This window comes from Spea bombifrons, chromosome 7, assembly GCF_027358695.1.
Source record: "Spea bombifrons isolate aSpeBom1 chromosome 7, aSpeBom1.2.pri, whole genome shotgun sequence".
Classification (NCBI taxonomy): Eukaryota; Metazoa; Chordata; class Amphibia; order Anura; family Pelobatidae; genus Spea; species Spea bombifrons.
Genome location: NC_071093.1, coordinates 38,143,218 through 38,157,861, shown reverse-complemented (window position 1 = coordinate 38,157,861; position 14,644 = coordinate 38,143,218). Strand labels below are relative to the sequence as shown.

Sequence of the window (14,644 nt, the reverse complement as noted above, 5' to 3'; positions counted from 1 at the left end):
TTTGAATTATCTGTGCTATCCTCCCCATTCATTCATTCATTCATTCCAGACAGTTTGTGTGTTTATAGGCAGGTTCTAACAGTAAGATCAGATTATACAAATTCCACAGAAAATACATGTCTCCCGAAGGCGCAAAACTTTATTACGTTTATAACATTCCAAAGCCAATAGCTTGGTTAGACATTTTTAAACCGGTTTACTCTATCTGAATGGAATATAGGCTTAGTTACCACAGGTGTTCACATGAGATTCACGTGCAGATGAGTCCAGATCAGAGTTTCTTGGTTACGGGCACTCTGTTTTCATACCGTATCTTCTCCGTAGCCTGCTATATTATTTCTTTAGCAGTCTGAAGACAGCCTTAAAGGATGTGAGGTTCTCACAAGAATTCATCCACTTCTGTACGCTGGGTGGGATGGCAGTGGAGTTGTCAGACTGCTGAATGGCACACCAGCTTACAATATCTGCTACGCTCAGTTCATTGCCTACAAGCCACGGAGACTTAGCAAGAGATGAGCTCATGGCTCGCAGCACGGCAGCTTTTTCCTTACTGCTTCCTTCTCGGAGCTGGAAGATGGCGGTGTCCACCCAGCTGTCGACCAGCGTGGCAGTGACGGCATTAAATGAATATCCCAGGAGCGAGAACAGAAACCTAGCGATATTCCCTTCACCTTCAATTGGACACATATTTTGTATGCTGAACTTCATCTGTGGTTTGGGCACTAAAAAAAAAATAAAAAAAAAAATAATGTAAATAAAATCACACAATTGCAGATACTTTGTTCCCATCTTGGCCTACGTGACTAGGAGATTATACTATTATATTAAAGGGGATTTGGTTGCTCCTTGACAGAAATACCAGTACGTCCTCTGATTTAAAAGCAATAAATACTAACGGGATGGAGAACGCTCGCTACCTGACTGCACCCCAATAAAATAGTTCAGTAAATTAAGTAAAGCTGTGCCTGCTTGTGACAATCGTACTTTATGCAGAACCGTTTTCTCACTACTGGTATCAGTTTAGTTTTCACCGTATTTTGCCCATGGTATCCGTCATACTATATCAGAGCCCCTCCTTTGGAAGGCCATACAGGCATTGAAGGGTAGGGAGTTATTTACTAAACAGTGAGCTTTAGATCACAAACTTCTTTTCTTCAAGTATCATGCAGAACCAACACCGGTGACTTTCTGCTTTAGAAGAAGTTGGAGTTTCATAATGCTTAGAAAATGCAGTTAAGATCAACTTCATCTCACAGGAGATCGACAATTACAACGATAGCTGTTAAAGGGTTTGTTTTTTTTTGCTTGGCCCCAAATACAAAACATTGTCCTCTCTTACCTGTCAATACAAAGTTTTCCTAAGAAATAGCAAACCCTTTCTTCCTCTTTGTATGCTTTACATATTTGCTGTTAAAGCCAAGGTCGCTTTAACTTGATCAAGATATTAAAATAGTTTATGTGATATCAATGGAGGGGGGGGCTGAAATAAGATTTTTACTACTAAGAATGACAGTATATCCGAGGGATGATATGGTTAACAAAAGTGTATTTGTCCCAGCCTTTCGATCACATTAGGTTCCTTACCATCTTTCCAGATGAGAGTAAAGCCAAGCTGGTACTCCTGTCGAGACTTCTTATTGACCTGATCTCCAAAGCATTTCAATAAAGGCTCTGGGATGTCGGTGACAGATGAGTGAGTGTGGACCACCGACAGCACCTGGTAACGTTCACACAGCAGACTGTGGAGAATCAGCAGCGACAGCGGCGGCAGAGAAGGATTGGCATTGATAACAATATCCCGGAGCGCTCCGTAGTCCTGCATAGAAAGCAGATCATTAATGTTTTATCAGCTCTGTTTATATATTAACCTAATACATGTTACCTTCAGAAAAACTAGAGATACTATCTTCCCAAAAGAACTTTTTTCCTCTGATATAATAAAATATTATACAAAAGAGGTTTGACATTTTGTATATACTGTTTACCCCAACATGACATACACACCAAAAACGGACTGCAGCTTCATAGCATTAGAGGAAAGATCTACATATCAGCCCGATCCTGCCATAAGGGCAGCCCACATCCAAAATGCGAGGCATATATCCCTTTACAAGGGAACCAACAACCCCAGACTTACGTTGCAGCCTTCATGGGCTTCATCAGCGGTATCCCTTCTAAGCACAAGACAATAAGGAGGTCCATGTCTGGACTCAAACCTTTTCACTTGGGGTATTTACAATACCGTGTTTTATTCAGAAGACTGCCATATACTTTTTTATTTCAGACATTTAACAGCAACATTGAGCAGGTGTTGTACTTTGTACCTTTCCAAGAACGGAGTCCAGATCTGCAATGCCGGAGGCTGGCGCTGCCTTCTCATCCGCCTGGATGATGTCCGTCACATCGAGGTCTGCATCCGGCGTCTGGATCATTTTAGAGAGTCCATCGACGGCAGCTTTCAGCTCGTAGAGTCTTTTTAAAATGTCTTCTTGTCGGGATTCGAGTGCCTTAAGTGCTGGGTCACACTCCTAATTATAACAAAACGCATTTTAGTAGTCTTTAGAGAACCATCAAAAGCTTAAATCAGATTGCTGTTCAAAGGTTACTTTAGGAAGGATTAATAATATTTGATGCTGGGCTGCATGTGCCAATTAGTCTCTGTTGTGTGATGCTTTATTTTGAGTTATAATGTGTTCATATTACAAGGTCTCCTTATAGCTAAAAGATCACCTCAATAATACCCGAGCTGCACAGCAGAAATACTCGATTTGGTGGTTATTGGATGCGACTGGCAGAAAAAAGCAAACATTTTAACAAAGAGTATGTGGCCTTTCACTTTTTGTGTGACCGTTTCTGTCTCAATAAATAGATTTTTTACTTAAACATGTTTCTATTTAGTTCCATTGTTGTGTAATTGTCAAACAATTATATGTTTACCAACAAACTTCATTTGCTCAGACCTCCTGAAAAATTGTAGCTATTTGCATATGAAGTCAGAATATTTAAGATACAAGTAAGAATAAATATATATATATTTTTTTTTAGTTTAAGTTCCTATGTATTGTAATTTGGTTTCTAATCAGCCTACTATACAACATAGATACACACCGTGTGCTCCTCCGCTGTGTTAGGTCACCATTCCCAATGCCCCTTAGCCCACCACTGTCCCACCTTTGATCCAGGCTATATCAGTATGGATCAGAGCAAATTACAAAGATGCCGATGGTCTTTAGAATATATCCCTGCAACCATGAGCGTTATACCCGAGTTGACCATTCCATTAGTTATTATTATTACTATTGTGATCCTCTTTTATTCATTGCAAAAATATTCTGCAGCCCTGTACAGTTTAAAGTTAGGGGATTAACATATATACATTTACACATACAGATAACACAGCATCTCATGACCCCATCCATGATCTGGCCTTCTTTAATGATGGCATTTTCTGGGCTAGAATGGTAAATTTATGTATATAAAATTATTAAAGCCCAATTATAATGGCTTCTCTAATAACCTCATATCCTGGCAGTATGATCGCACTGCGCTTCAATAATAAAGTGAGGATCAAAGCGCATTCTAGGTTTCCACAATGCTATTCAGCCTAAAGGCACAATACTTGCTAACAAGTCAGTAAAAATTACCTTTAATGTACCATTTTATGTGACAGATATATCTGCGAAACCTTTATATTATTAGAGATACATCCGTCAAACGGCCCGAGGAATCTAAATATGATTGCTGCATTCCACGCTGTTTTGGAGATTTTTGACATTTATAAGACAGTCCGTACCTTTATAAGACAGCTCAGTACCTTTTGTTTCTGCATTTAAATCGCTTTTATCGTCCTACATTCACAATTCCATTACAAGTCAAAACAACAAACCACTTTCGTACAGCGCTGTGCATATGATGGTGCTATATAAAGCAATAATAATAAAGAGCAATTCTGGAGCATTTACCATGGAACTCTGACAGCTTGCTCTGCATTTAACAATCTGCTCCCTGTAAACATGACCAAATACTCGTTATTAACCCATATAATGTGTAAATCACGATAAGTCTGCAATTCTACTGACGTTTACCGGGTGTTTACTGAAAACGGCTGAACGGATTTGACGATTCTCTTACACACAGTGGCATAAATAGGCTATGACAGGAGCAGGCCTCTGGTCCCAGCTGAAGCCCCGGTTTATACCTGCTCATCCTGGCGTCCTGAGGGGGACTGATGTAGATTGGGCACCCGGTACATACAGGTAGGTAGATCCACCTGTACATCGCCGCCACCGTACGGCTGCATCTTGTACATAGGCATGTCTGCGGCGGACTCGCTGCTGGATCGGCTAAGCACGCTGCACAGTCAGAACGAGCACCGGTCCTCTGAGATTACGTCACCCAGGGGCTCTTGCGTTCCACGCCTCGCTGTGAAAGTACAGCTGGGTTCACTGAGTTTCAGGTTTGCGGTATAGGCTAAATTGCGCGGCGGCCATTTTTATTTCTGGCAATAGCTCCCATAGTCTTCTCTTCGAGAGACACAACACCATAACAGCCATAACATGGGCCAGTCAGTACTCTGTGATTATCAATGCCTTATTTAATCATAGGTTGCACTGTATAACGTTCCTTAACGTAAAATTTGCAAAGTAATGTGGTTCAACTAGATTCCACTCATTTACCGCATTCTGCTGCCCTCAACAAACATGGCCGCCAGGCGCTTCCGCTTTGTTTGAAGCGGTTACCTTCCCTAGACCCACCGCTAGCTGAGGTTTGGAGGGGATTATTGAGCTGCTATTGGCTGGGAAATGCCATGAGGAAGCGGGTTGGAGCGAGAGTGACTGCGTGGGTATGAGGGGGTGAGAGGAATACAAACCGCTTCGCCATCCCTGCTGCAGCTTATGTACTATCAATGAGCCATGGAGGAAGCATGGTGAGTCATGCCATGTATCGGTACTGCTTCACACAATAATCATACATGTGCAGTGTACACGGGTAATCTTACTTTCTTGGTTAATTGCACGTAGGGCTCCAAGAGCTTGCACTCTAACAGCATCTTCAGAAGTCTCTATAAAGGCTCCTAATTGTGTTGTAATAAAAGCGGGATGTTGGGCTCTGTGCTTATTACCCATTCACAGGAATTTGGTACATTGGAATACAAAAACCTAAGATTCCGGAACCAGGAACGGTTCCATGTCAACCCAACATTCTATCGTACGCGGATAACTTTGTACAAGAATCACCTTTTTGTATAAATCCCCCTCTGCAGGTTAGTTTTCCCAAAACAGCTTCTTCTAAACTCAAAACGAGAAGACTTATACTGCACAATTTCTTTCCTCCACAAGGAAAAAATCCAGAGCCCACTTTACTAAATGTGCCTGTAAAGAATGGATCTTATTTGTAATGAAAATTATTTTTCTTAAGTGCCATACTTGATTAAATATAGTTATCAGCAGGTCACAAAGTAACAGTAAAGCCTGCCAGCTACACCTCTAGTGACAAACAAACCTTAAGAAGCGTCCTTCTGTGTTGATGATTGATTCTTGGGTTTATTATTTCCTGGTCCGCATATCCTATTTGGACACCATCATCTTTTTAATGATCAAGAATACCTTTAAACCCAAATGTGACCAGTGCGGCCGTTTATCCCAAGAGCCCCAATGATCAGCTATCCTGAATCTAAGACGAGACCATGGACTGATGATCAAGAATACCATCAAACCCAACTGACCCTGTGTTTTCCTTTTTATGTAGCACCGAACCTGCCAAAGCTATTAAACCCATTGATCGAAAGTCTGTTCATCAAATTTGTTCTGGACAAGTGGTACTGAGTCTAGCAACTGCGGTAAAGGAGCTGCTGGAGAACAGCATCGATGCAGGGGCCACAAGCATTGGTGAGTACCAAAGAACAGGAGGGAAGGTTATATCAAAGGAGGAAAGTTAAAACAAGACATCATAATCTAAAGCCAGAGGTTTAGATGTAATGGAGAGAGTGGCAGATAAATGGAACAGCCTCCCATCAGGAGTGGTAAAGGTTAATACAGTAAGGGAATTAAACCATGTATGGGATAGGCATAAAGATATTCTGAATTTAAGACGAGACCAAAGACTGGGTCTTACATTACAACCCTGTGAATGTCCCCAATATGACCCCCGGTCTAAGTGAGCATACAAAATACTTTGACACCTTTGAGTTTCAGGTGTCTTAGGGCTTTATTCACTAAACGAAGAGTTTATAGAGTCTGCAGGAGAGTTGGGTTTCATCTCATTTCATTTTATGAAAGACCAACTCTAGTGAGCTTCTGCTGCCATTAATTTAACGAGATTTCTTGAATGTCTCGTTCAGTATGGAATATTGTATCATAAAACCAAGTTTTTCCTGCATCCCCCCCACCTCTCTCTTTAGTGAATAATGCCCTTTGATATGCTGGTACAATCTGTCCACAAGCCTAGATGACTCTAGCTTGGCCTGTACATTAGAAGATCCATCCCATTCATAATGGAAATTGCTTATAGCAGCATCTCTGATGGGGTTGGTGCCATTCAATGTAACATTTTCATACATAGTTCATGTTTTAAGTTTTATTTTTTCCTGTTTCATTCGTTTAGACATAAAACTTAAGGAGTATGGCGCTGAACTGATTGAAGTTTCCGATAATGGGTCTGGAGTAAATGAACAGAATTTTGAAGGCTTAAGTAAGTTAAGAAGTTCTGATAACTTTAAGTTGTCAGGGTAGAAGAAACATTGCCAACATTTAGGGGCAGAATATCTAAATATCATTAAATACTTACGCACTGCTACCAAATATATAGGTTACATGTTACCTAATATCTGCACTTGGCATACACATCTAAAATAAACTATAACTCCTGTATTTATACACCTACCATTTGCTAGTGATTTGTGCAGGACATTGTATATACACAGTAAGGCACACATGAAGTTTAAAGGTATGTCATTATAGAGACGCTCGCTCCGCTGTACGTACCTGTACTTGCCGTTAAATACTGTGCGTTCTTCAGCGATCATGTTTTTGTTCCCTTAGCACTGAAGCATCACACATCCAAGTTAAGTGATTTTTCGGACCTTCTTAGTGTGGAAACATTTGGTTTTCGAGGAGAAGCTTTAAGTTCTTTGTGTGCGTTAAGGTACGGCATGATTTTTGAAACAGTTATTTACTCATCATCATTGTCGTCATCATCATCATCATCATCAGCTCACTAGGATCTGCTAAAGTCTCCCAGCAAGACATATGTACACTTAGACAGGCCTTTGGAATTATGTTGTCTCATTTTCATGCAAACGCCACAGGTCCGGAATAATGATTTTCTATAAAACATCTTGTATGTGAGCTCCCACACTACAGTTATATGAATGAAGGCAGCGTTGTCATATCAGTGTCTCTGTCGCTCAGGATTTCGGTTTTTGTTTCTTCTTTTTCATAGCGATCTCTCTATTTGCACCTGCCACAAAACGGCTCATGTAGGAACTCGTTTGGTTTTTGATCAAAATGGGAAGATTGTCCAGAAATCTCCATTTCCACGGCAACAAGGAACAACAGTTACCGTACAACAACTGTTTTACACCCTGCCTGTCCGGCACAAGGAATTTCAGAGGAACATTAAAAAGGTATTAAATGCCTGAATTTATTTCTGTCAAAAGTGTTCTGTTTAATGTGATTTTCCTTTACAGATAAAAGCAGAGCCACCCTATAGAAAGCGTGTTAGCTATTAATATCTTGCCATGTATCCTGGAGAGCTATTATAATGGGGTTATTACCTAATATACAGGAGCTGATTGATAGCATTTTATGTTAGGGTCTCATTTGTACATTCGGACAGTGTTACCAAGGGTTTTTGCAATACCTTCTGTTTTTATGCACATATATATATATATATATATATATATATATATATATATACATAGGATGCATCCGGACTGGAATATTTGTTTATTTTCCAGGAATTTGGCAAAATGGTTCAGGTGTTGCAGGCATACTGTATAATCTCAACTGGAGTTCGCATCAACTGCACCAATCAAATTGGGCAAGGAAAAAGAAACCTGGTGATGTGTTCCAGCGGCAGCATCGGCAGTATAAAGGAGAACATAGGAGCTGTGTTTGGGCAGAAGCAGGTAACGCGCTGACGCGTGTATTTAAACATCTGATATTGCCATTGTATGATGCTTGTAGATGTTTCTCTCTCCCCCCCCCTCTCTCGCCCCCCCCCTCTCTCTCTCTCGCTCTCTCTGTGCCCTATTCTGTATGTTTAGTTTATACTCTGATCTCGAACCTCCTGCTGAACCTGAACATTATTTTGGATTTTTCCCACCTCCAATTAACAGTTGCAGAGTCTGATGCCGTTTGTCCAACTGCCTCCTAGTGAAACGGTCTGCGAGGACTATGGACTGACTTATACAGACACTCTAGACAGTTTTTATAAGTAAGCATGAAGTTACATATTTACATTGTCATTTCTTACATGTTGTGTCGCAACTCTGTACCTTTCGCTTGAACATACGTGCATCTGACCTCTTCAGTGGCCTTCAAGCTCTTCTAATTCTTTTACGATCTTTGTAACCTGTATGCATAAATACAACTAGATAAAATTAATAAAGTCTTGGCTTATTAAATCCAAATTTATGTGAAAAGAAATCAAAAGCTAGGTGCTTGCAAGTAAAGAATGCCTTTAATGTTGTCTGAATCTCTACTTTTAGAGGATGTGTTAACTGTTCAACGGTTTTATAGTTATAGTTATGCCTACTTTTTTTTCTATCACATACGAAGTTTAGCTATGAACCTGTTTGGGCCATCGGCTCAAAACCCTGTGAAACAAACTGGTAACATCAGTTAGTATGGCTACCTGTAAAGCCCATAGGGCCTCTACAATAAGAGTGTCCGGAAAGGCCAGTGGTTTAGGCTTCCTATACTTACTATATGACATAAACACTATGCTCGGGTATAGGGGATTGGTATCTCTTGGTGTCGTATTCAGTAAAGAACATTTAGAAAATGAAACCTTTTGCAATGACCGTCCCTTTTAAGAAGCAGTGTAATGCATTTCAGCATTTCAGGATTTATATCTAGTTGTGACCATGGAGTGGGAAGGAGCTCTACGGACAGACAGTTTTTTTTCATTAATCAACGGCCGTGTGATCCTGCAAAGGTAAAGCCTTCTAAAACAAGTTTGCTTCTCATTTGGGTTCTCATTTGGGTGGTTCTAGTAAAATTGAGCAGTAAAAAAAAGTTGCAATATTATCAGCATTAAGTTTTACTGATAAATATTCAAACATTACAGCATTATGCATAAGAATAAGGTTCACTTATTTTTTCTCTGTAGGTTTCCAAGGTTGTGAATGAGGTGTACCATACTTACAATCGGCATCAGTACCCATTTGTGGTGCTTAGCATCTGCGTGAATTCAGGTGAGGGAGACTTGTTTTATCTGCAAATACACCCTAGCAGTATCATTCACGTTGCTGTATTTTTAGCAGTTCTCGGTGCCATGTTCGTATATCGATGTTAAACTAGCATTCGTACCTCAATGATTTCAGTGGGAGCTAAGGTCCTGTTGTCTTAAGCGGGGCTGGCACGGCCCTTGGGCTTCCTGGGGGAATGGAATTCATTTAGGCTTGCCATATAAATCTCAATTCTCCTTGTTCAGGTCAGCTGATTTATCGATAGGCATATTAATTTTATGTTGTTTACAGACTGCATTGATATCAACGTCACGCCAGACAAGAGGCAGATTTTGCTACAAGAGGAGAAGCTGTTACTGGCGATTCTAAAGACGTCCTTGGTGGCGATGTTCAGCAGTAAAGTGAATAAATTGGGCATGAATCAGACCCTACACCTTGCCACAGGTACGCCGCACAATGGGAATCCTAATGAGCAGAGGAACGGAAATTAATCTCGAAGATTATAGATTATTTATGACAATGTTTAGCAGCCAGAGGAATGTTCCTGCCAACCGGACGCTTTAATTGGTTGCGTTTTTGAAAAGATCACATGCATGCATAAGTCTGTTTTAACCAAATTGTACTCACAAAATGCCTGCACTCCAAATGTTGGATCTAAGTCTTGGAAGTTACTTTCCTAGAAGAATTTATAGATCAAAGTGAGCCTGGCGCAAAAAAAAAAGTGTATGGCAAGGGAACACAATTTTTCTGTTGCAAAGTGTAGATATTACATTTTTATTTGAGATTTTAACCATTTAAAAGAGGCTGTAGAGCATGTGTTTAAATGTAGCTTGCAGTTTGGATGCGATTTACGGATGGGTCGCACTGAGATCAGATTTTCATCCCAATCATCATCTTTCTTCCACCCCTCAGGTAACTTCATTAAATTAAGTACACAAGGTTCGGAGTCCTCCACCTCGGGACAATCAATGACATTTGATAAAAAATCTCTTGCTGTGTCTAAGTTGAGAGAGGCTTTCTCCCTGCATCAAAAGACTCAAACCAGCTCCCAGACAACAAAACCTGACAAAGGACAAAGCTCATCGCCTTCCCAAAAGAAACTGCAGGCATTCTTTAGTAATTCCTGCAAGGATCAAAGGGTTGTATCCAAAAACATTCTCAGCACGAGTGAGAATAAGAGAGAATCGGGGACTCCAGATTGCTCTGAAAATGAATTTCCATTGGAAAGTGATTGTGATTCTGGGAGAGGAACCATTTCCGCTCCAGACTGTGGGCCGGACCGCAATACCCCGGAGTTCCTCGGTCACCACAGCAGTGAAAGTTTATCCAGCTCCCAGGAGTCCTTAGTGAATTGTGATAATGGACACAGCGAAGTGTGTTCACCAGCAGCTAGCGGTCAACTTCAAAACTTTAAATCTGAACCAGGGTTAGAAGAGCCAAACGAGGCATCGGAGATATTAGAGCAGCGGGATTACGACTCTGCTCCAGATTCTAAACGCGCAAAAACAAGGGTGGATTCAAATCATTATCGCGAATTACCGTCACGGGTAGATACGGTGGACGCTCCGGTAAATATTGCTAAGAGGACTGCGCCGCTGCGTTTCTCAATGGGTCAGCTCACTAAGAGAATAGAAAAGCTTAAAAGCCAGCAGAAACTGAAAGAGGAGTCTGAGAGATACCGCAGGTTCAGGGCGAAGATCAGCCCCGGGGAAAATCAAGCCGCGGAAGCTGAATTAAGTAAAGAGATAAGGTATCGCTTTTTTTTTTTTAGCTGTTTATTAAGGAGTAACTTAGCTGACTCTTGGTTCCATTTGTTTTTTTAACAGCTTCAGTCCTTTTTATTCATAGAAACACAGAATTTGATGATGGTACATAAGAACCATTCGGTCCATCTAGTCTGCCCATATTCCTGATGTAGACATTCAAACCTTAATCAGTACTTGGTCATGTCTTAGATTCAAGATAGCTTTATGCCTATCCTATGCATTGAAATCCCCCTACATTATTAGCATGTGTCACTTCTGCGGGGAGGCGTTTCCATTTATCTACGACCATCTCGGTAAAGGAAAACTTCCTTACATTATATGTAAACCTTTGACTCTAGTTTTAGATTATGACCTCTTATCTTCCATTGATATAAACTTCCCTCCTGTACTTTAAATCCCTTTAAGTGTTTAAATGTTTCTAAAGCATCCCCTAACTTTTCTTTCCTCCAAGCTATACATATTAAGATCCCTCAGTCCAGATCATTTTGATCTAGAAAGCCATTTCGTATTATAGTAATCCTTTCTGGTCTGATCTTATCACGGTAATAAAAAATAGTGAGGTCTCATAGGGTTTTAGGGCTGATCCTTGGTTTTCTAGTGCTCTAGGCAAATCTGCATTTAAGAATATATTGGAACTTCTGATGTCTAAGCGGTGTTTATTAATAAAAGTATTTTATGTTTAACGAGTTTCATTATTTGTACATATATCAGGAGTAATAAATACCTCTAGTAAATTATTTCCATAGCAGAATGGTTGAAGCACATTACTAAAAATACTTTAATTCATTTCCATTTAAATGCTTTTATTTTGTCCTAAAGTACTGCCCTTCCAATGTGTGTCTCACAGAGTTACCCGCTAATTATGTTTTTCCGCTTACCTAGTAAGGAGATGTTTGCAAAAATGGAGATCATTGGACAGTTCAATTTGGGATTTATAATAACAAAGCTAGACACCGACCTTTTCATAATTGACCAACATGCGACAGACGAAAAATACAACTTTGAGATGCTGCAGCAGAATACGGTTTTACAAGGACAGAGGCTCATAGCGTGAGTAGCCTCTCATTGAGTTCTTTTTACAGGCAAACTGCATGAAAGGAAGGGTTCTGCCCAATTTTGTGTTGGGTATCCCTGATTTACCTCCCTGATTTGCTTGTTTCTAAATGAGAGATGTAAAGACAGCTTCTTTGGTGTATCCGGCAAGCAGGCTAATGGGCCATCAAACCAAACGGCGCAAAGGCCAAGCAGCTTTGCAGAGTTTCAGAGCAAACTGAACGGGCCGATAGATATTCATACTCGCTGTATAAACTATGACGTAGCGCTCGTGTAGGCATTAACACTGCTTTTAGCTAAAGTTCCTCTTTTGACGTTCTCTGCGTCACCAAGAAATCTCTTTTATTTCTATTATTTTTGTTATTTCAGGCCCCAGAAATTAAGCTTAACAGCTGCAAATGAGACAGTGCTGATCGATAACATCGAAATATTCAAGAAGAATGGATTTGATTTTATTTTTGATGAAAACGGTAAGCACGTGTAGATTTTACTTTCCTGATCATTACTCTAGGATGTTTCGTTATTAGCAGACAAACAAGGTCACTTTATCCTTCTTTACTTTAATTAAAAGATATGTCCCTATTCATTCCAGGGTAAGGAGCTGCTCCCTGCTGAATGAATGTTTAAAGCTATGTATTGGCTATCAGTCCTCAGTGCCAAAGGAATTGAATGAGCTTTAACCGTTTTCTTCTTGATTAATAGTAATAATTAAGGCATATTAAAAAAAAAAAAAGACTTTCAATGACTTTTAGCCTATAGGATGGCTAAGAGCCATGGGAGTGCGGTGTAATAGTTACTTGATTGCTAGCAATGGAAGTAAAATACTAATCTTAATTTATCTTATTATGTGTTGGCTATAATTACAAGACTACGTTTTAATAAATTTATGCTCATGCTCTAAGCACGTGGGACTAGAAGCCATCGTAAAAATGTTACTGAAAATCCCTTAGGTTTTGGCAGTTTGACGTTACAGACTCTCCGGTAGTGAATAATGCGATGTACGGAAGTAAACATGACAAAATACATGTACCCATCCATGAAGGACAATGATATTCCAACACTGCTTCCCTGTATTCCAGCGCCTGTCATGGAACGCGTCAAGTTAGTGTCTCTGCCTACAAGCAAGAACTGGACCTTTGGGCAGCAGGACATAGAGGAACTGATCTTCATGTTGAGCGACTGTCCTGGGGTGATGTGTAGGCCGTCCAGAGTGCAGCAGATGTTTGCCTCTAGAGCCTGCAGGAAGTCTGTGAGTATGGCACGGAGATCTACTCAGTCCTTATTAATGATCTTTTATAATCGTCCAACATATTGCATCAACAATCGGTGTGGGGAGGATTTTTCATATATTTATTTCACCCCACAACAGTTTTACTTTAAAAGTAAAAGGAACGTATATGTATGTAATATGACTATATTGTCTATACAGCGTGTGAACTGTGATGCATCATACTTCTGCAAAACCTAAAAAATTATATAAATCTAATAAATCTCAGAAAAATCCACCTTAAGGCTGCATAAAATATGGCAGCGTAAGACCCCCATTCACCAGTTTTTACCCCAGTGTACACATATATTTGCGATAACGCAACCATTTTCAATGTACAGGTAATGATTGGAACAGCGTTAAACATAAATGAAATGAAGAAACTTGTGGCCCACATGGGAGAGATAGAACATCCTTGGAATTGCCCCCACGGACGCCCCACCATGAGGCACATTGCCAGCCTAGACATGATTTCCCAGGACTGATCGCAAGCTCCGGATATTTTCTGCGGCTTTTGTTATGTCCGAGGGGCTGGAGGGGCTCTCGCTATCTCGCCGTCTCGGATATCGCGCTGTATTTTAAGTCTTCCCTAAAGTTCATAGTTTTTACACTAGCGTTCGTTTTAATCCAGATTAATGCAATTTGGGAGACATACGTTTAAAGTGCTGCTTTTCTGCTGTTTTATAAAATGTTTATATGCGTTAAATGTTTTTATTGTAAGTTCAGAATTCTTATAATAAAAGTGTTATGTTTTTATATATATATATATATATTTTAATAAATGTGTGCTTATTTACCTTGAATACCAATTATGTGGATATCTGGTTATGTATAGTCTTTTTTTTTTTTCTAATGGGTGTTTATTAAAGTATTGATTCAGTCCCTATAAAGCAAATCTGAATATTGGGCGTAATGTGAGTTTCCATAGCAACAGGGTGGCATTCATGTTTTTAACTGTTGTTCAAACACACTGTTGGTACCAAGTGGTTAAAACCACGGCTTTCCCTAAAAACGAGTCGCTTTAAAATATTCCTTTAACCTCATAAATGCCAGAGCTTTTACAGTAGTTGTTATTGCTTTAATGTTTTCCATTTATCCCTTTGGCCGCCATATAGAACTTTGCTGCCGATAAGAAGCATTCGGCCC

General features: G+C 40.0%; 2 protein-coding genes across 2 annotated transcripts; one reads left to right on the top strand and one right to left on the bottom strand.

Moving 5' to 3' along the window:
* Positions 1-121: 121 nt before the first annotated feature.
* AIMP2 (aminoacyl tRNA synthetase complex interacting multifunctional protein 2) lies at positions 122-4,409 on the bottom strand. The gene is made up of 4 exons (XM_053471482.1): positions 4,199-4,409; positions 2,325-2,528; positions 1,585-1,816; positions 122-722 (listed from the first exon to the last, which is right to left on the bottom strand). Exons 1-4 carry the CDS (start codon positions 4,313-4,315, stop codon positions 334-336), a joined length of 942 nt encoding a protein of 313 aa, XP_053327457.1. The 5' UTR covers positions 4,316-4,409; the 3' UTR covers positions 122-333.
* A 395-nt stretch (positions 4,410-4,804) lies between these two features.
* PMS2 (PMS1 homolog 2, mismatch repair system component) lies at positions 4,805-14,258 on the top strand. The gene is made up of 15 exons (XM_053471475.1): positions 4,805-4,927; positions 5,749-5,888; positions 6,604-6,690; positions 7,041-7,143; positions 7,441-7,624; positions 7,958-8,128; positions 8,339-8,436; positions 9,060-9,159; positions 9,334-9,418; positions 9,704-9,856; positions 10,325-11,162; positions 12,061-12,228; positions 12,601-12,701; positions 13,311-13,480; positions 13,840-14,258. Exons 1-15 carry the CDS (start codon positions 4,914-4,916, stop codon positions 13,981-13,983), a joined length of 2,556 nt encoding a protein of 851 aa, XP_053327450.1. The 5' UTR covers positions 4,805-4,913; the 3' UTR covers positions 13,984-14,258.
* The last annotated feature ends 386 nt before the right edge of the window (positions 14,259-14,644 follow it).